The sequence below is a fragment of the Lissotriton helveticus genome, chromosome 10 (genome assembly GCF_964261635.1).
Source record: "Lissotriton helveticus chromosome 10, aLisHel1.1, whole genome shotgun sequence".
Classification (NCBI taxonomy): Eukaryota; Metazoa; Chordata; class Amphibia; order Caudata; family Salamandridae; genus Lissotriton; species Lissotriton helveticus.
The window spans coordinates 667432504-667455257 of NC_136071.1; the positions used below are offsets into that span (position 1 = coordinate 667432504).

General features: G+C 44.4%; 1 protein-coding gene across 1 annotated transcript in view; it reads left to right on the forward strand.

The window, feature by feature from the left end:
- Positions 1–22754, forward strand: part of GORASP1 (golgi reassembly stacking protein 1) — a 276910-nt gene that overhangs the window by 67438 nt on the left and 186718 nt on the right. Inside the window, exon 3 of the mRNA XM_078663201.1 lies at positions 5387–5590. Coding sequence (XP_078519327.1) covers positions 5387–5590 — 204 coding nt within the window. The remainder of the gene's footprint in view (positions 1–5386; positions 5591–22754) is intronic.

The following is a 22754-nucleotide window of genomic DNA, read 5'->3' on the forward strand; positions in this document are numbered from 1 at the left end:
TCAGAAACTAATCCCTTCTTGTGAATTCGAGAAAGTTTCTAGTGACCTCTGAGCTAGCTGGCACTCACTATTAAGTTTAATATATTCGATAGAGACCTAGTCGACCTCAGTCCTACGTCTAATCTATGATATATTATTCCAATGCGCAGAGCCTATTGGGAATATAGGAACTACACTACAATACACCCTAGTGTAATAACTCCTACCTTGACTTAATGTCTCCACTGGATTGGACACTGCAGGGTCCTCCCTCTCCCTTTTTAAACTCAGACCATTTTTAGAGGTTGCACTAATGGTCTATTCTTATTTTCCTTATTTGTCAATGTCCATGTCAAATGTTATTTCCCCAACCTCTTCCTCCAGGTGCCTTCCCCCTTCTTTTCATCACTCTATATAGCTGTGAGAGATAAAATATCCAGAGGAGAACTTAAGGGGCCCAAAGGTATATTGCCTTTTCCTATCTAACTTCAGGTGTTTTTAAAATGTATACCTGGCTCGAGGACTCATCTTGGTCCTGCTGCGCGCCCCTATCCTTTATGGCACCATCTTTAAACCCATTTGCTGACCTGGCATTTCCTTCCCTAGCTTCCACAGACCCCTTTACTACTGGCATGCAGTTGTTAGCCTTGCATAACTCAACATGGATCTCTTTCAGATGTTCAGACTGAAGGACTTGGTTAGTGCTAACAACCACAAGAATCTTCAGAATGCCTTTTAGCATGTTCTGCAAGTAAGATAACTTCGAACAGACGAAGATCCAGATAGCTGGATCTCAATGGACATTTCTATCAATGCTTGATTTATGTTAGAGACTTTGATCAATTAATCTTTCACGGGCCGATACTTCCTGAAAGTCCAAGCTGGATTGGGACCTATCGACTCCAGACTCCTCTACTGCCAATGCACCTGCCAGCAGACTGAGACATGGCAAGGACGTGAGTCGGGGGGCCCTTCGCTGGATTTGTGGAATGTGAGTTCTCTAAATGGTCTCCTTGCTGGCTACTTTCTTCTTCTAGAGCCACTTTGGCTGCACATTGGGCTCTTGGAGCACCCGCGCTGTGGTCCGATGAAAGGTTGGTACTAAAGTTAAAATGTTTTATAACTAATTTCCTTATGGAGGTGGTGATAAGTGAGAGTGCAGCATGTTTGTTCCTTGCAGAGGTACTTGTAGAGGTACTTGGTATGAAGTCTTTTGGTTCTATATGCACTCTTTTCCTCTTACTGGGCTTCTTGCTCCCTTTATCCTTAAGATTCCCAAGTAGCGCCCTCTTATGGCGGTGGATTGAAGGAGTGAAACGGGGGGCACAGAATTCATGATGAGACCAGTACACTAAATTTATAGCTAATAATTTGATCAATGAACAATTCAGAATTTCACTGGTATGAAGGAGGACTTCACCCCAAAAGCAAGGATCGTGGTTTCCAATTTGAATAAGATAAGGTTACTACTATATTCAGTAAGATTGTTGAGAAGCCTCTGGTTGGGCTGTCCCGATGGAAATCTGCAGGCACTGCTGGGACTGCTCCTATCCCATGCAAAGAAAAAATTAAGTAGGAAGTTTGTCCTCCTTGGACTAGTCCTGGCGAAGAGGTGCGTTTCTAGAGCCTGACTCAGTCCGGTACAAACCACTTATACGGCATGATTAAGGGATGTTTGTGAGTGGGTGACAGTTGAGGAGGTGCGGATGCGACACGTTTGTAAGGACGATAAACTTGAGGATGATCTGACAGCCTGGTTGGCTCTTGTATGTGTAACGGGAGCCGCCGGACTTGCCTGCATCTGGAGGAGAGACTATGTGCTAAACGTCTCACACCCAAGAAGTGTTGGTTCGGAGGGGAGACTAATATGGATACTGGTTGAGAGTACCACAGGTAATCGTGGACTAATTAAAACGTTCCGCTATTACATTTATTATACAGACCAGACACAAAAACAGGGGGTGGAATTGGAGGGGTTCAATGCTATGTTTTGGCTTTGGGAATATTGTGTGGATAAAGCATTTAGGAAATGAATAACTGACTGGACAAAAATATACATGCAAACAAGAACATTGTTAGCCATGACTTTGTCCGTTTTATATTTTTCATCTTATTTTTTGTTTTGTTGTTATAGGCCATCCACTGTTGGCACACACATTTAAGACCTATATCAAATAATAATATGTTTTGATATATCATACACACGTTTAGGCCATGTGTGAATGTATTTGTATGCATGATTAGCCTCCTAAATCCCTTGCATCAACAAGAGGTACATGATGTTTAGGCAATCTATTAACTGTTAAATGTTCCAATATCATGATCTATAAATTGTATATTTTTCATCTTGTTCGTCCTATGTCTAAATAACGAGAGCAATTTTTTTTACACCAAAAAATAACAAATGAAAAATATATATTTTCCTAATAATTTTCTCCTCAATTTTGGTCTTCTTTGCATGTATAGTTATGTCCACTCAGTTATTAATTTCCTAATTTCTTTATTCACACATTCTACTCCCTAATTTAGGAAATTAATTTAGGGGCACCTTCTTTGTTACACAATCTTGGCTTTGGGAATATGCATTTCCTCTTGTATTGTATTTTAGGTGAGTTAGTTTTTCATGATTTCATGGGATTCTAACGGTTACCATAGACCTTAAACTTGAACACCTTGTATTATCTTTGCATTTTCCTTTAATGGGTTATCCTCGCATATGCATTGATGTTTTTGATACTTATATAGGTGCTGACTGTGACTTCGAGATGTCAGAATACCTAAGGTGGACTCCTTCATGTTATGTATTGTCTGTGATATCCCTTTAAGCAAATAAAGTTTAATGAAAGAAAGTTTACTAAATGCAAAACTAGTAAAAAAAAGCGCAAACTACCTCCACCTTTATCACTCAGCAAAGTCGCACACTGCTGCTGCGTCCAGTTCACCCTAACCATCTGGGCTCCCCTGCACCACAGAAAGGGCAAAGCTGATCCAAGGACCCAAGAACCAATATAACCAAAGATTTCTCCAGTATGACAAAAGATTGCGAACCAAGACATTACTTAATGAACATTAAAGAGGCAGAAGTAAGCCAAAGGAGTGCTTGGGTCACAAGACGCAAATCAACCCCAGTCACCCTGCTGCACGTTCAAACCCCCACAGGCACCCCAGGTGAAGGGGATAGAACTCAGTAGAGAGGTATGACCACCACCATCCCCTGATGCTCCTGCAACCTGTGTTCCTGTGTCCCAACCGCTGCTGACCAGCTCTGTATGTTTCAGGCTTCAAGTCCAATGAGGGGCCGCAGCCATAAAACAAACGATAGCATCACTTGAACCACTCTCCTTGGATCTGCTCACTGGCTACTGGATGATGTTGGTGACCGTACCCAAGAGTACTGTAGTCCTTAGCGGTAACAGAGGCATCTTTAGCTTGCAAAACTCAAAGTGGGTGGGTATATGTGCACATAGCATGTCGGCGTAGAAGCATCAGGAGGAGCAGCGCATTTCAGCAGTGAATAGAGAAGGCCTGCAGGAGTGAGTCTTCCATTTGTTTCCATGATGTCATGCAATCTTCATACAACCATTGTAGTGCTAAGGGTGTTTTGGCAAATCAAGGGAACCATGCTGTGCTTTTTAGCTATTATATAGGAATATTAAAATAACTCTTACTGACTCTCAGTAGGATGCTGAAGCGCTTGTATACAGATGCAGACTAGAATTAGGCCAGCTCTTCATAGCTTAACTTTGACATAGAAAGTTGTGTGCTGGTATGGATCTTCCAGATCTGTGGACTGTTGATTGTACTTAAATATGCAATTGTTATCCCAAGTTTGTGGGATGATGTAGATATCTGGAAAATACCCATGTTTTTATCTCATGTAAAGTTTATATGCTCCTGAATGCTTCGAATTTGCTTGGTGGTGTGTTCCAGAGTTTGACTTTTACTGAGAAAACCGTGCCACCTATGGATTGTATATATTAAGATGGTATGAAGATCTAGGATGAACGTATGGAGCAAAAAGCTATTCTTTGACAAGGATATTCGTTTACAGTTTCAATATTTAATCCATAATTTCTGGGAGCTTCGTTCACTTAACTGAAGATAATAATTTTTTTCACATTCATTTTTAGTTTGTGGTAGTTTTAAATGTATGTGTTACTGACAGTTGACAAGCCAAACCTATAGGTGTACGCTAAAGGAGAACAGTATCACCAGCATACAACATTACTTGTTACATATGTCCTCCCAGAACAGGTGGATTGCACAGAGCATGATCTATTGTACAGCAGCTAGTTCTAACACCTCCCTGATATCTTGTAAATCCATCCTTTTTGATGGGACCAGGCTTGCAGAGGTTCAATAATTCTTTTAGAAAATTTTTTCCTGCTGCATCAAATAATGCAGCTACCTGGCTACTACCTTTTGTAGGTCGTATTGGTTAAACCCTCTTTGCATGAGAGGGGTGTAAGACCAGCTATTGATGCAGATCAATAATCATGTGGAATTTGACTAAATGGTCAAGATATTCAAAATGCCCTCTCCCCTTAACACTTCGAAGCCAGCCTCTCAGCTTTTGGCAACGTCATTTCTCATTCTTTTGACCCGATTTACACCAAGCCAGGCAAATTCCCTATTCTAAGGAAATATCTATTTTAATTTCAATCTTGCAGTTCCCTTCAGTGTTTTTGTTGTGTTCCTGTCAGCAATAGAATTGAAAACTCAGCCGATGTACACCCCCACCCACCCCCTTTTACTTTGCTTTATGTTTACCCTCCACCCCAGATGGATGAGCATGAAGCTTGACCTGCTGAAGGTTTGTAAAGAAAGCTGTGATCGAAAAGTTCCATGCAGATTAGTTAAGTTGTGCATAAATTATTCAACCACTGAAAAAGCCTATTAAATTGAAATGGAACTTTAATCTAACAGTGGTTGTTATTGCCAACGATGTAATGCACAGGTATTGTATAATGAATGCAACTTATAATGATATAATGAAATGCTTTTTATGGCAGCAGCATGAAATTTGTACTGCGCCATAGCACTTTGATTGTCTTGCAAGAGTTTGTTTTGAAACAATGTAGTTGAACAAGTTCTTATTAATAGTGCATTGGACAGTTCCATTAGCGGGCTGAGGAGACCGGGCGATAGTTCCTAGTCTTCTCCATCGTAGGTTGGTTTTCCAATTTGGCTGGAAAGCAGGTAACACGTTTGTAACATGGTTACATTTTATTTTTTGTAATTTTTCAAAGCTACACACTTTGGCATTATTCTGTGGGCCGCCTTTGCAGCATAGCATCAACCGTACTTGAAATTGTACTCCGAACAGTCGTGCAGAATTAGTGACAAGCTGATTGCCTTTGTAGTTGTTTTTAACCGTATCATTTTAAATGTTTGTTTCCTCTTTTAGAACAAGGACAATAACACGTTTAAAGACTTGTTGAAGGCCAATGCAGAGAAACCAGTGAAGCTGGAAGTATACAATATCAAGACCATGAAAGTGCGGGAAGTAGAAGTTACACCAAACAACATGTGGGGAGGCCAGGGACTCCTGGGTGCCAGTGTGAGGTTCTGCAGTTTTCAAGGAGTCCACGAATATGTGTGGCATGTGCTGGTAAGAAACCATTATATTAACGCTTTGTTTCTAGCCTTTGTGATATTACGTTACCTTAAGTTCTCCTTGCCTTAGCATTCTGTTCCGGCAGAAAAGAGCAGGTATTAAATTGACTATCTCCGCGATCATGTGTTTATGTTGGACCTTCTTGTGGGATGCAGATAAAATATGGTGTCTTGATACTACTTTATGCTAACTACTGGAAAAGATGGGAGAATGAGAACTATCCACCATGCCACTGATTTTAAGCTGCATATTGAATAACGTACCTTTCTGCATATGGGATCTGTGAAGACTCAACCGTTTCAGTTTCTGTTGCGGAGGCCTCCATACAGCGTTGTAACACTTTTGCATTGTTTAGTATTTGTTTATTGGATTTTTCAAAGCAAAATCTGAACACCCAAGTCAAAGCAAATGCAGCCAATCGGCAGGATTTCACATACATTAAATTCCGTAGGTGAACAGTACATCGGTCTCGTCAAAATCGATTTGCAAGTGTGTCCCTGACCACCCCCGAATATCTCGTCCTGCCAGAGTCCATTTACCTATAAAGTCTAGTTGCAAGTTGCTCATAATATGAATATTTTGTCAGGTGTTAGTTTACAGCATCACTGCCATATTGGAATGGGGTTTTAACTATTAACCATGTTTTTGTCAATGTGGGGGTGGAGGGGGAGGGGGGAGTTGGGGACCAGTTCATGATAATGTATTTTATTTTTGTAAATATTGGAAAATAGGAGTGTGGTCACGTCGGAAGGACTGTAGACAATCCCAAGGTTGTCAATCACTACTGTCTATGCCACCTTCCTAGACGGAGTACGATTTTATCAAGTATTTACATATTATACTGAGAAAGACCTGTATAAGATGTATAACATGATGCTGAGATATAAAACATGAAAATCAATACAAATGTTTTTTAAAAACACATGTTTTTGTCTAACTTTTAAAGAAGCACCACTGAATATATTCATTATGTTTCACTATATCCATTGTAATATCAACCTCATCTCAGAGTTGTAATACTTACTGCAAGTATGACTGTTAAACCCCAAAAAGCTTCAACCTACACTTCTTTCAAGTAAAACTTTCACCCAGCAGTGCTCTTGAAGAATTTCCACCAATGGCTCTCTACATAGTGGTTTGCCTTTAAACAACCTATTAACTAGACCTCTTCAAAAAAGTTTGCATGGTTCAACTCTGACCTAAAACTTAACACCTATGCTACAAAACACAATGGAATTCCTTAGAACTCTTGAAAATAGTATCTGAATGTTCTGACCTAGTATATGTCACAGGTGGATTAATGCTAACTGCGAAATTCTGCTACCTTGACAAAACACTTCATTGAAAAGGACGATGACCTCAAATTGCACTTTCATTTGAACAGGCAGGATCAGCCTTCCTTTCTCGAGTTCATCAAATTTTACAGCCTCCACAACTTAATCGAAACTGTCTTTACCTTGCTAACGATAAAAGAAACACAATGATCTAATCAAAGCTATACATTTAACAGGATTGCTGGTAGATCTCTGCCCTCCCATCATATTCAAATGCATTCTCTTGGAATCTTCTGCTGACATACTGACCAAAGCAAATATTATTTTTTTATCTATCAAATTGCTATTTCCTGATGACCTGAAAACATATTCGCAGCAAATGGAGAAGCAGGGACTTGGTTATTTGGCACATTGAAGACTACTTACTGAAAGGACAGCCCTTTCACAGATCTTTAGCTCAATTGAACAAAAACACTCGTATTAGAATGATTCACCTGAAAGGGTAAACTTCTGGATTAATCTCCATTTAGGTGATTTCCTAAACAAATGGAACCTAATAAGAGTTTCTGCAGCACTCCTGACACTTAATTATGCAAATGGACTTTGCATCAAACATCTAGACATTTAATCGTCAAGCCACAGTGAAACCAGAGTGATGCATCCAGAAAGCCCGGAGCACGAGCAGACAGGGTAAAATGTATTCTGTCAATTGTCTAAATTAGTTAAGTCTCTCCTTCAAAACCTGCATTGCTCACTGGGTGATGATGGATTATCACCAATTTTTGAACCTACATTCTTACCATGCTGCTAAGGGTAACACTACCTGCCTACACTACTGAAGTTTACCCTTTCAAAATACTCTGTTAAGAGCTCCTGTTCTGTATGTAAGATCTGATGTATACCAGCCATGGTATATTGCATATATTGTCTAATTTATTGCAATAATGTCCAAACTGTTTCCCGCAGCGAAACCCATCAAGCAAGCATTACAGAAGTGTCTAGTACAAGTTCCCAGTTACACCTGACCCAATGATTGTATATGCGATCTCTACAACCTCTTTAACTTAGCGGTCCTAAACATCTCCCCTCTCCTCCCCTTTCTATGAAGTTCTCTAGCCCACGGTCTTCCCCTCTAGCACCCGCATCTATTCCCCAACCACCCCATATCTTATCGAACTTGTGTGCGCATCCCCAGCTCTTGTAGACGTCCCATTCTTGTATCCTGGGGCAGTTTCACTCCCCTATTTCTGTATGATCTCTTTTGGCCACCATGCATCCTAAATTTACCAGAAGTTTCTCATAGCACGACAGATACATAGGGCCCGAAATCCCACGGAAAGCGAGTTTGGGTTACAACTCTATGCAGCTCCCAAATGCCTCTTCTAGCGCGCTTGCAACTGCCTCCCAAAAGGTTCTCTGTTCCGGACAGTGCCACAAAGTATGCATCAGTGAGCCTTCCATACCACAGTGCCTGCATCACCCACCTTTCCCATTGTAAACCGCATTGGCATCTTATAATTCGTAATGCGGAGAATCTTCAGTTGAATTAAGTGGTAGCTTGCCTTAATGGCTGCTTCCCTGGGGTGGCTCCTCCGTAATTGGTGGAGGATCATCACCCCACTGAGCCAGTCAGCGGATAATAAAATTATAATAGAACAGAATTTTCATTTCTTTTTTCTACTGACTGAGCCAGGGAGTTTTGGGCGGGGGCTAGGCATAGCAGGGAGGAAGGGGTACTGTGTTCTGTAAAGTGCGCATGTTGAATTGGTTGGCCTCTTATTCCATCTTTCCCCATGCTCCAACGCCACAAATAAGTCATGCACTTCTCTCACTCTAAATGGTCCTTGGACATTTGTTAAACCACCTTCCACTCTACCAGACTTCACCAAATCCCCCACCTTTATTCTCTTATCCTTCCAACCGGATTTGCACCCATCACCAGCATCTCCATCTCCTCCCACCAACAATTTCATCCATGCCCGAGACATCTTTGTGTTGGCCTTGCACATGATGCAAAATGGATTTTTTTTTGTAACATTATTTTCTGTAGTTCGGTACACCCAAACCAAAACTCTCACCATGCTTTTAACATCACCTCTCTTCTCAACTGCCATTTGGATCACCCCCTTCACCATGTGGTTATCCCTCTCAACAATGTCATTGGCTTGAGCTGCGAGAATGCAACATACCACAAAAGTTGAGATACTTCTCCGTTTCCTTTGATGTAAGTTGGATGGCATTTTCATCCAATCAACGTTTTATTGAAAACACTGTATCAGAGGATATCATTAACATTTGTCATATCTATACTTTTATATCTCAACAACCCTTTTTGTTGCAATAAATTGATTACAGGACTTTACTTTATATCACCATCACTGCAGGTGAGGTGAATTACTGTGTGCAGCAGTGGGGGTTAGAGTAATGACCCCAATCCTAAACAGTGAAGCGAAAAACAACAATCTAAAAAGAGAAATATCCCCCATGCCCCCCCCCCCCCCCCACCCGCCCCCAGCAGCGACTGGCAACCGTCACTATTCATGGTATGAGCAATCTGGCAATTGGCCATTTTCATTCTGCATTGGGTGACAGTGTGTTCTGGGTGGATGGCAAGTTGTGTGCAGTTTTGTTATCTCTGGGTTGTTCATGCTCTCACTTCTGTTAACATTTGACCCCAGTGTAGTAGATCACTCAGCATCTCATCTGTTCTTACTGCTCTAAGACAACACTCCTCAGCCACTCCCCACTCACGCAGATCGTCCCTCCATCTATCCCATGTGGAGAGTGCGGGATGGATCCAATGGATCGCTATCAGTCTCTTTGCCAGAACCAGACCTAGCATCGCAAACTTATGTCTTATCTGTGTCCGCTTTTTGAGTGTTGGGAGTACGCCCAGAGTGCATTGTTTTATGGAGGTTTCAATTTGCACCGCTTTTACTGTGCGAAGAGATTGTACCACCCGATTCCAGTACTGTGTAGGCGCAAGCAACTCCAGGCAGAGCCTGTGCCGTACCTTGGGCAGGAGGATATCCGTCAAGTTAAACCGTGCATGGCGTTGTGGGGTAAAATACGTACCTTGTAAATAATGGAACTGAGTAAGTTTGAACTTGGCATTACTTGTTGCTTTGGCTACTGCGCTAGCGCTGTCTTCCACTCGCCATCAGTCAGTGGGATAGGTAGGTTCACTTCCCTCGAATTACGGCAAGGTTGGACCCACAGTGCTCCTTTAATGCTTTGTATATACGCGAGACAAGACTCCTACTGAAGTCCGGGACCAGCAGTGCCATCAGCGTGCAGGACTCCCGCGGCTCCTCTGGAAATGTAGTCCACATCTCACGCACCGTACAGGATATTTTGACCTATTGCAGAAAGTATCCAGCTGATACCTGTAAACAATTCTTTGCCTCGAAGATCAGAAAGGTTCCGTTCTGGTAGACGTCTCCCGCTAACTCGAAACCTCCCTCGTACCACTTTGAAATATACATAGTCGTTTGAATATTCTTAAATCCCCTCAGACACCAGAGGGGTAGCACGTTAGCCTGCACAACCCTTAGGAGAACTAGCACCACTGCCTGTTCCCAGGCCTCTGTCACCTGTCATATTATATAAAGACAATCTCTGGGAACCCCAAGCCCATCATAAGGAACCTCTGTAACTGTGTCCCTTCGTTCCAGCTACTTAGCAAGTCTGTCTCCACCGTACGTTCCCCCATACACCATTGTACTGCGTACTACAATAATCCTGCTATATATTATAATCTGAGGTCCGGCAGTCCTAGGCCACCCATATCCAGTTTAAGTATTTCCAATTTGGCTTTGCTCCATCCACAAGACCACACTAGTGAGGTCAGGAGGCCATTTAAGATATCAAAAGTGGACTTTGGAATTTTACAGAATGAGTTCTGAATTCACTAACCGCTTGTTCCGTGCCCAGGAAACGATCCGCAACAGTGCGAAGATCTGCACACGGCAGCCCAACGTCCAAGGAGACCTTATCTATTTTCACCTGTACCGTTGCATTGGACTCCTCGATGGCTGCCAGTATTTGGGCCCCTGTGGGCTCAGGCTGTGCCGCGCCACCCTCCGCCGGCACTGCAAGCAGTGAATCCGATTTAGGGGGCGCCCCCTGAACTGAAAATTGATCCATCTTTGTCTGTTGGGCCACATCCTCTCAAAATCCTGCTTGCATGGGGGCGGCTACCCCCCAATGGATACCACAATGAAAACGACCGGGGAGGGATGGGTAGGGGGCCCTTTGCACCACCACAATACGTTATAACACGGGGGAGAAACCCAGCCCGCTGATTGTGCCGGATTTTAATCTTCATGCCAGGGCACAGCAACACTCCGCATATGTGTTGGGTTCTGCCTTGAGTGCCCAGAGCCTGGTCCCTGCAGTGTCCCCTGCCGTCGGTAACCCAGGCGCACTTTCTCCTCACCTCTGATCTTTTCTGTGCGCTGAGTCTGGATGTCACACACTGTTCATGGCAGATCCGGGATCACCCATCCCCTGTCTGCCACAGAGGGAAGGGGGGGGGAGGTACCGAGACCACATCGGCTCCCCGCCCAGGTGCACCACCTCCACAGGTCAACTGTTTTGAGAGGAGGGAGGGGTAGGGTATACCCGGTCAACACCCCCATGCAGTGCATCCACACAATATATCAAGGCCGCCTCAGTGGGATGCTGCAGGCGGGCCTGCCGACTCTGCCAGCTCCTTCCCCCGTATCACAGATGAGGGGGGCAGCCTTAACTTCCCTGCAAGGGTCAGGGGAGGGAACACCCCGATCTAACGGCTTTTATGCTGCCATGTGTCTTGGGGTACAAAAGGGGGTGGTGATGGATGGAGCATCTGAGCCAATCAACCACTCACACCCAGTCAAAAGATCTGGGTTTGATCCATCACCGTTCTTTAGCCCACTCTGCCACCCCAGTTCAAACATGGCTATATGCAAATCAGTCTGACCCTGTGCCTCATGAGAACAGTCCAGCCCGAACTGCCAAGCCATGCCTTCCCTGGACCGGAAACAATCTTCCGATGACCGTTTTCTGGCATTACAGCCGTCTTCAGCCCGGCTTGCTTGAATCCAGTGGCAAAGTGAGCAAGGGACTCACGTCTGAGCATACCCTGCCACACTTATGGCGGCCAAAGCGGTACAAAAGGTGGTGGTGATGGACGGAGCATCTGAGCCAATCAAACACTCACACCCAGTCAAAAGATCTGGGTTTGATCCATCACCGTTCTTTAGCCCACTCTGCCTCCCCAGTTCAGACACTACAACACCCATCAACCAGGTCCAGTCGCCACATCCCCTCCGCACTCCAAGCATGCAGGTCCTAGGGCTGGAGAAGGGTCTGCGGACGGAGGAGGCGCACCTGGCCCTCCGATGGTCCAGTTGACTCACCAGCCAACCAGACACCAAGGCAGGCCTCCGCAATGTCTTCGGGGTCTGTTCCGCTCGTCCCCCTCCTCAGCGTGACGCAGGCCCAGGCCACAGCCGATCATCACCTTACACAGCGATTCCCCTCCAGATCATCGGAGCCTCTCAATACCCAGCCACTGCCTCCCTATCATTAGGAGGTATCGGCCTGAATGGGCTGGATAATTTAGGATTATTCACGGGCGGGCTGCGGAGCTCTCTAAGCAGCGTCCGTTCCAGTCGCCATCTTGGCGACGTCCCACCGTTAAAAGTGATTTCCACTGGGTATCCTTTATCTCTAAAAACCTTAATGGTAGTCTTTGTAGTAATTTATTTCATAATTTGACTTATTATTTGGAAGACACTCACCATCGTCACAAGGCGAAACAGCATGCGGGTAAACAGAAACACCTTCAGTCTTAAGTTGGGGAGAGCGGTTGGCCTAAACTGCTAAACGGCTAGGGCGGTAGACCTCTAATCTGGAGAACTGGGTTCGAGTCTCGGCAATTATGCTGAACATTCTGTGATTCTGGGCAAATCACTTCATCTTCCTGTGCCTAACAAAAATGAATGTCCACATGTAACGCAACTGGTGCTATGTAAAGCGCTCTGATACCCGATACCTTTGGGTCGAGTTTGCACTATATAAAACTCTGAATAATAAACCTTAAAATAAATAAGTAATAAATGCCGTAACATGTTTAGATTCAGGTTGCAATTTAATGTGGTGGTAGGCACTCCTTAAATCTAGCTTGGAACCCCCCACTTGAGCAACCACACAAATTCATTAATATTTGGAAGGGAATAGTTTCCCACAAAAAAGATTTGTTTTAGTGTGCGCAGATCTACACAGAACCTAAAACTGCTGTCACATTTCCCCATGATGACCACCAGAGAAATCCAACTAGCTGCCACTGTTCCCTGTTTAACCATTTCTTCAAGCAACTCTTTGACCTTTTGTCTTGCTATTATAGGATCCCTGCATACTTTGCGTTGAACCCGTACAGCCCCTGGTTTAAGCATTATTTAGTGCACATATTTTTTAAGTAACCCAATATCATCCGAAAACACCTTATTCACCCCCTCACAATTTCTTCTACAGTGACTTCATCCACCACCATAACCTGATTGGATGCTCTCTGATTGATAAGGATATGAAGATCATACTGTTTCCAACCCAATATTGGAGGTCCACTCTCTGCAACATACACCTGTCCGTGAACACACCTCCCTTGAAATTCATTATTAGTTAACATATAACCCAAAATATCAATGTTCTCGCCCTGATTACTACCAGGATTGGTATCTTTTGGGCGTAAACTTAATTTCGGCCAATGCATCAAACATTTCCTTGGGAATGATGGTAAATAGAGAGCCTGAATCAACCATCTGTTGTCAAGTTTCTTCCTTGATTTTTAAATGTAGCCTTTGGTCTGCATCACCTTTCCAGACCATCCTGAGTATCAGATATGCAGAATACTCGATCTACATCCTCATCATCACTCTTGTATGGTTGCCACTTTGAATCTGTTATTGACATTACACATTCGGGCAAAATGCCCCTTACGACCACATTCAGTCTTTCTCTATAGCATAACAGTGTTTGAATTCAGAATTGTGAAAACTGCTACCACGTCTTGCACACACTTTTTTCCCAACTATTTGGGAGCATTTGAGTTGGCTCCACTTCCAGTAGATCTCACACTAGTGATCCCTTTCTTGTTACTACCTTCACTAGTAGTACTGAGTACCTCAGACTCCTTCTGCTCAATGGAATTCACACTATTACTTCCATCTTTCTCCTCCATTTCCTTCATACATAACTCTGATTGCTCCACCATTTTTGCTACCTCAGTAGCATCTTTTAGTGACAGATGCTTTTGCCTCCCATAACCTTTCTTGCATCTTTTTACTCCTACATTTAACGATCAATTGATAGTGGATTCATTCATCAAACTTTACCACAAAACATTTGATTGAAAAGTCCTGTAATCTTGCCACAAATGTATCCACCTCTTCTCCACCTTCTGAGGTTGCCTGTAAAAACAGTGCCTACACATGACTATATTTGTTTCCTTTGCAAAGTGTTTTTCCAATCTAGCCTTAGCTTCTAAATATGGGTTGGCTATTGGTTGCCCATAATTTCCCATAGCTACTGCTAAATATTTGAAGATGTGCTGGCCCTCTTTGCCCATTTAAACAAAGAAATACCTCTGAAACCATAAATGAGACTTTACTTCTGCCACAGTAGTCCTTTTTGTTAACTCTGGGCTTCAATTATTTTTTCTCTTTTGTTGTATTTAAATTGAAGGTTCTGACCACCAACTATGTTTAAACATACCCTCAGTGCACTAACTTTGCTTGTACTAGTCACCAGTGTTAAAATCCACTCTGAGACTGATGTAAGATTGTAACCGGAACTTTATTGAAACTTGAGAGCTTGCTGCTGGTGCTCCCTCTCCAACCAATGTAGAACGGACCACAAAGAGGCCACCACAGACATTGTCCCACATACTGTTAACCCCAGGAATTACTGAGACTCTGCTGGCCACTTTCACAAGCCCCAAATGAAGGCATTGAAGATGGGCCTCCAACCCGCTTGTTACTCGGGTAGTGACATGCAATCTTAAATGTAGTGCAGAGACCCTTCACAGTCACACTTCTATGACTTGTTGACATGGTGCCTTCTGCACTACTGATCACTATGCCTAATGAGCAATCATGCCCTGGCTTATTCCTAAAACTTGCATTGAAATTCAGAGTGTCGTCCTCACAATCCGGCCAAGTCATTGCACTCCGTTCCCTGACTCCACTTCGCAGATAATCAAAAAATGATAAAAGGAATTTTAGCAGTGCACATTGGCTTTGCTCCGTTTTTATTCTCAGTAGGTAAGTCTAAGTTGTTAGTATGTTGCGCTGTCTATTCCTAATTGTCAATACTGTGCACTTGTTCCTTTTTATCGCATCTTCACATATTAGCAAAGTTACCTAGGCTTTCTTGCTCCATGGGGTACATGATTTACATGTGCATAAACCGTGGTGCTTTTCCCAACACTTGTTTCTCATACTCTTATGTTATTTCTTTTTCTGCTCTTGAATAACAGTTTACTGAGCCTACCACTGCCTTAGTCTCTGACTGGGTAAGTTGGATAACCCAATTGATTGCTCGAAATTTAGCTGTTGTGATTTGTTCTAAGGTGAGACTACTGCGTGATCAGAACCTTTCCTGTCTGTGACATAACTGAGTGTAATGATTTAATTGCGAATCATCTGTTCCAAGAAATTTTTAATTTGCAACTCTCTACCAAGACGCAAAGAGCTGCAACATTTTATTTGATCGTCTAATCTGCATGTTAACTGAGTATAGATTTTGTTCTACAACAATGTATGTAAACGATACAAGGTTAGTTCTAGGAGTAAAATTGCTTCTTCGTATAAACTGAATTTCTCAGATCCATTCTCTGGCACCAATGTGGGCAGGTGATCAATGACACTATTAATAACACTTTTAGCCGCGAAAAAGAATAGTTAATATGCACCTTACTGAATATTCTTGACTCTAGTAGCTGAAAGGTAGTTACTGAAATGCCAGAGCCAGCACTCCATTTCTTCTCTGGTTCCCTAATTGTACGGGAAAAAAAAGTTGTGATGCTCTGAAATTTCCCAAGTTCTCCATATTTCAGTTTACTTTGTGTTGTTGGAGTCGCGCTTATATAATTTCTCTGCTTCTTTGAGTCATGTGCAGCTATCTATTCATGCCTGCAATTAAAAATATTATAGTTTTAAACCATTTTAGAATTTATATGAATTTGTGTGGCGTTTTTTGCTACTTTGACATTCATATGGCAGGTGTAATAGAGAAATGTGATTCTCCAGTATTAGGGGTGTCTTTCATAGATTCACATGCCTGAATCATTCCCCGTCGTCGGAGTGGGAGTCCCACGGTACATAAAAAAGCAATAATATGCCATAAATATGTAGTAACACCAATAGAAATGAACCAGGAAGTAAAGCAGCCAATGCTACAGTAGGCAAAAAACTTCCACATCTATGACTCTCCTAGTCATTATGTATAGTCCAAACTACAGCCAATCAGGCGCCAGCACCCACCAGAATGTTCTCCCCAGAGGCTCAGGCTCTCAGATTTTCTACCGCACGTCGTGTGAAAGGGAGTCTCCCTGAGCTCTGCTCAGTTTTCTTACTTCTAACTCCATTTGTTTCTACTTTTAAGTATGTCTTCTAAGAAATCTCTCTTTAGAGCCTGTGACTGCTGTGGTAAGCTTCGGCTTTTTGAAAAAGATCCACATAAAAAGTGTATCTATTGTCTCTACCCAGATCACCAGGCCTCTGACTGTAAGATCTGCAGAACCATGCCTCAAAAGACTCTCAGGGATAGAGAGGGTCGTTTGCTTCTGTGGTTGAAAAGGCTAAAGGATTCTTCTAATCCTGCTTCTGAGGTAGGCAGCATTGCCTCTGGTTCTACTTCAGCCTCTAGGAAGAGGCCTGCGCCTGAAGGAATGTCATCTCCTAAGGCTAAGCTGACTAAAAAACAACCACCTTCTAAGGGACTGGATATGCCTTCAACATCTAGGACTGTCCCCACTACCAAGGGCACTGAAAGTGCTGCTGTTTCCAAAAAAGGGACAATCCTCAAGTTTCCGCAGTCTTCTGAGAGGATTTTACCACAGACATCGTCTCCACCTACTACGATGTCCTCTTCAGCTTCCTCGTCGACGAGAACGACGACTACAGTGACATCGACGGTAACATTTTCCTCTCCTAAACCTGGTATGGTTATGTCATCGTCGACGACGTCTCCAACTATGGTATTTGTGTCTGTAAGACCTGTATCGTCGACGTCCGTCGTCGACGCCTCGTCGTCGACACCTCTAAAGGCTTTACCGTCGACAAAGAAGACTCCGTCGATGAGCTCGTCGTCGGGCTCCACGCCGTCGACGAAGACTGTCCCGTCGACGAAGACTGTCCCGTCGACGAAGACTGTCCCGTCGACGAAGAGTGTCCCGTCGACGAAGGGTGTCCCGTCGACGAAGGGTGTCCCGTCGACGAAGGGTGTCCCGTCGACGAAGGGTGTCCCGTCGACGAAGGGTGTCCCGTCGACGAAGGGTGTCCCGTCGACGAAGGGTGTCCCGTCGACGAAGGGTGTCCCGTCGACGAAGGGTGTCCCGTCGACGGTGAGTGTTCCTTTGGCGAAAAATGTCCCGTTGACGAGAGGTGTTCCGTCGACGACAAGACAATCGGGAGGGGATCCTCCGACGACGCCGCAGTCGTCATCATGCACGGCACTGCAAGTGTGGTCTCCGTCGACGGTGTTTTTAACGCCACGACAAGCATCAGGGCAAATGCGCGAAACAGCAATGCAGCTTTCACCCCTTTGTATTTCACCTCAAAAGGTGTCTTCTGAAGTGCCAGACCAACTTTTGGACTCTGAAAGTGAGGATGAGTTGGTCCAGAATACTTTTGGACAAGCTACTAGTCCATCGGAGTTGCATATTAAACTTCAAGAGGAGGAATGTGATGATTCTCAATCTCCTGTTCATGTATCAATACCAGTGAGTAATCCTGTTGCTCAAGTGCCTTTGGATTTAATATCCAACTTACAATATATGCTGGACGATTACTATCGGAGGTTCCCACCTTCAGAATCAACAGGTTCTGGGCCGGCAACTCCTACTTTGGAAACACCTCAACCCGTGATCCCACCGGTGTGTCCGCCTTCACACCCACAACCTACTCACGAAATAGATCCGCAATCTTCGGAAGATGAAGACCAACGTGATGAGGGAGAAGTGGATGATTTATCGGAGTGGGAGGACTATCAGGTACAATCTCCTTCAACATCTCCTCAGACTGCGTCGGCCTCCCCTCCGGTGGATGTGGCTAATTTTCACTTATTGATGGAGCGTGCGACTGAACGCTTTCATATAAAGATGGAACATACGCAACAAGAATGTTTCTTATACGATTTCAAAGATCAGCCTAGACGACAGATAAGAACAATACCCATCGTGGAGTTCATCTGGAAGGAAGGTGTTAAGGTGATGTCAACCCCGGCTTCCATTCCTCCAGTCTTGCCACGAATTGATAAAAAGTATAAAGCTTCTGAAAAGACGCCTGCATGTCTAATTGGACAGGCAAAACTTGACTCAGTAATTGTCCAGGCTGCTCAGAAAAGAGCCAGAAATCCGTCCTCTGCAGTTACGGCGCCGCCGGATAGGGATGGCAGACGCCTTGACTCAATTGGAAAACGCGTCTCCACCATGGCTGCAACAACTGTTCGTGCTGCCAATGCATTGGCCATCTTAGGTCGGTACGACTGCCAAATGTGGTCGGACATCGCACCATTTATCGATCTCCTCCCTGAGCAATCCAAGTCTGAAGCACTCCAAATTCTCCAAGAGGGTCAAAGGATCTCTGAAGAGATGATCGATTCAGCTGTTGATGTTGCTTCTACGGGATTTCGTCAATTAGCAGGAGCTGCTGTTCTCCGTAGACAGGGATGGTTACGTTCCACTGCTTTCAGGCAAGAGGTTCAGAACAGAGTTTTAGACATACCATTTGATGGCGAATATTTATTCGGCCCCAAGGTGGAGGAAGCTTTACAACTGATAAAAAAGGATACTGAAACAGCCAGATCCTTGGGCACTCTACAATTCCACAAGCCGCCCTTTCGAGGAGCGAGAGGACGAGGAACGTCCTTCAATAGAGGTGGATACCAACAACAACAACAATCCACATACCGACAAGGTAATCAGCGTTATCAGACACAGCGCTACCAGTCTTATGGGCAGAAAAGATCTCAGTACACCCCAAACAGGGGTAAGACTAATTACCGCGGCAAAGACAAGCGACAATGAAACTTTTCACCTGCCACCACCATCTTTCCACCCTCACAATCGACTTGGCGGAAGAATATCAAAATTTTACTCCAACTGGCAGTCTATAACAACAGACAAATGGGTCCTGGATATTGTGGCCAGGGGCCATGCCCTCGAATTCGAAAAATTCCCTCCAAATGTACCGCCAAGAGGACCGCCTCCAGCTCACCTGAAGGAGCTGCTTACCCAAATCAAAATGATGATACAAAAAGGAGCGATCGAGAGCGTTCCTCAGAGGATGAGAGGAATAGGATTTTACTCCAGGTTCTTCCTGATAAGGAAGAAGAACGGGGAGTGGCGCCCGATCCTCGATCTTCGCGCTTTAAACAAATATCTAAGGAAATTGACATTCCGGATGCTGTCTCTTCAGGAAATATTGCATCTTTTAGCAGCAGGAGATTGCATGGTCACTTTAGATCTCCAGGATGCATATTTCCACATCCCCATTTTACCTCGCCACAGGAAATTCCTTCGCTTCAGGGTGGCTGGCAGGGACTACCAGTTCAAGGTTCTTCCTTTTGGACTGCGGTCAGCTCCAAGAGTATTTACAAAGGTGTTAGCTCCAGTGGCTGCACACCTCCGGCTGGAGGGAATACAAATTTTCCCATATCTGGACGACTGCCTTATAAAGGACAGTTCTCACGAAACCGTTCAACACCACCTTCAACAGTGTCTGCACCTGTTTCAATCCCTAGGCCTGACAATCAATTTCAGCAAATCCCAATTACAATCGTCTCAAAGAAGAGCATTCTTAGGAGCGATTCTGGACACTCAAAAACTCAGAGCTTTCGTCTCCAAGGAGAGACAAATGAAGATAAGTCGGCTAGCACAAGATCTCATGCAAAGAAAGTCAGTTTCTGTCCGACTATACAAATCTTTCCTAGGGATGGCATCGGCTTGTATTCCATTACTTCCAAATTGCCGACTTCGAATGAGGCCGCTTCAGGAGGAACTAACCTTGCAGTGGCAGCAGGTTTCGGGCACTTTCGAGGACCTCATTCAAATCACACCACTCATGAAGAAGTCTCTTCTTTGGTGGACACAGAGGTGTCATCTGAGTCAGGGTTGTGCGTTCCTTCAAGAAGCACCAAGTCTCACCATCACTACAGATGCATCCCTCGAGGGCTGGGGGGCTCATCTACAAGGCCTCACGATCAGCGGCAAATGGACTGCGCAACAGAAACTGTGGCACATCAACCGTTTGGAGCTGAGAGCCATTTTTCTTGCACTCAAGGCGTTTTGTGCCATCATTCAGGACACCAATGTGTTGATACGAACAGACAACACAACAAGCATGCACTACGTCAACAAACAAGGGGGAACTCGATCTCTTCTCCTGTCTCAAGAGGCGCAGGATTTATGGACATGGGCTCTTCACCACAATGTGCATTTGCAAGCAGTGCATGTTCCGGGGACGGAAAACGTCCTAGCGGACGCACTCAGCAGAACAACGATCACCACCCACGAATGGGAGCTTCACCAGGAGACAGTGGAACATATATTTCATCAGTGGGGTTGGCCAGATTTAGATCTATTTGCGACAAGTACCAACAGCAAATGCCAGAGCTTCGCAAGCTGGCACCCCCACAAGAATTCTCTGGGGAATGCGTTCTCCATCAATTGGTCTCTGACGTTTGCGTACGCTTTCCCGCCGATTCCACTAGTCCCCAAGGTTCTGCGGAAGATGAAGAAAGAACCTTGCCGACTCATCCTGATTGCGCCCAGATGGCCACGCCAGTATTGGTTTACAGAACTCCTCCTACTGTCAGAGAGCAAGCCGATCCAGTTACATCCAATCCCGAACCTGCTCAGTATTCAGGAAGGTCAGGTCTTCCATCCGGACCCAGCATCGTTGAGATTAGCGGCCTGGCTCCTGAACACCGTGAGTTCGCACACCTGAACATTCTGGAAGACTGTAAAGAGGTGTTGGCCAAAGCTAGAGCGCCCGCTACCATCAAGACATACAGTCTGAAATGGAAACGCTTCTGTATCTGGTGCCGTTCAGCAGGGGTTCACCCTTTTTTGGCAACACCTGAGGAAATTCTTCCTTTTTTCCTGCAATTAGCACGAACAGGTCTGTCTCATGCTACTTTAAAGGTGTTTCTGGCTGCAATATCCAGATATCGACAGGATGGTTCCAATTCTCTGTACTCAGCACGAATTATCCAACGGTTCTTTAAAGGCCTCTTTCGTATGTTCCCTCCTGTACGCCGTCCGCCTCCTTCATGGCAGCTGAATGTGGTCCTAGGTCAACTAATGCGTCACCCATTCGTGCCCATCCATAGAGCTGACTTGAAGTTTCTTTCGTGGAAAGTATCACTGCTCTTAGCATTAACATCCGCCAGGAGGGTTAGTGATATCCAAGCTTTCACTGTGCATCTTCCTTTCCTGCAATTCACAAGCGATTCTGTGATACTTCGCACAAATCCTAAATACATTCCGAAGGTACCTTCGGATTTCCACCCGAACGAACCTGTTGTTCTTAAATCGTTCTTTCCTGACCCGCAAACTCCTGCGGAAAGAGCTTTGCACTCGCTTGACATTAGAAGATGTCTTAAATTCTATCTGCAAAGAACGTCTACTGTACGCACTTCTGACCAGTTGTTCATTACCTACGGTGCGATTCGTAAGGGGCAGGCAGTATCAAAACAGACTATTGCAAGATGGATATCTGCTGCCATTGCCTTTTGCCATGCACAGGCTGGGAGACCTTTACCAGTTGCGCCCCGAGCGCACTCTACAAGAGCTGTCTCCTCATCTACGGCCTTATTTGCTGGAGTCCCTCTTCAGCAGATCTGCAAAGCGGCTACTTGGGTTAGTCGCCATACCTTTACCAGACATTACTGTCTAGAGTCGATCAGCGAGGCTGATACTTCTGTGGGTCGAGCTGTTCTACGGAATCTGTTTCATTAAGGTGAGCCTCTGTTTCCCACCTCCTTCTTTCTGCTGTCAGACGCTTCTTATATATTATGTTTTTCACATATTCCCATGATTGCATTATGTTATGCTTTATACTATATGTGTATTTTCACTTTGCATTGTTATTTGCATTACTAACTGACAAGTTTGATGTCATGGCGTCTGTTCAGCAAAACATATGTACTGCTAGCTACTCTGATTCAGGCATGTGAATCTATGAAAGACACCCCTAATACTGGAGAAGAGCAATAGTTACTTACCTGTAATCTGTGGTTCTCCAGTATTGGTTTCTTTCATAGATTCACATGCAACCCGCCCACCTCCCCTCAGAGGCTTTTGGCTATTATGTTTACCTTCACTCCTTGCGAGAAAATCTGAGAGCCTGAGCCTCTGGGGAGAACATTCTGGTGGGTGCTGGCGCCTGATTGGCTGTAGTTTGGACTATACATAATGACTAGGAGAGTCATAGATGTGGAAGTTTTTTGCCTACTGTAGCATTGGCTGCTTTACTTCCTGGTTCATTTCTATTGGTGTTACTACATATTTATGGCATATTATTGCTTTTTTATGTACCGTGGGACTCCCACTCCGACGACGGGGAATGATTCAGGCATGTGAATCTATGAAAGACACCAATACTGGAGAACCACAG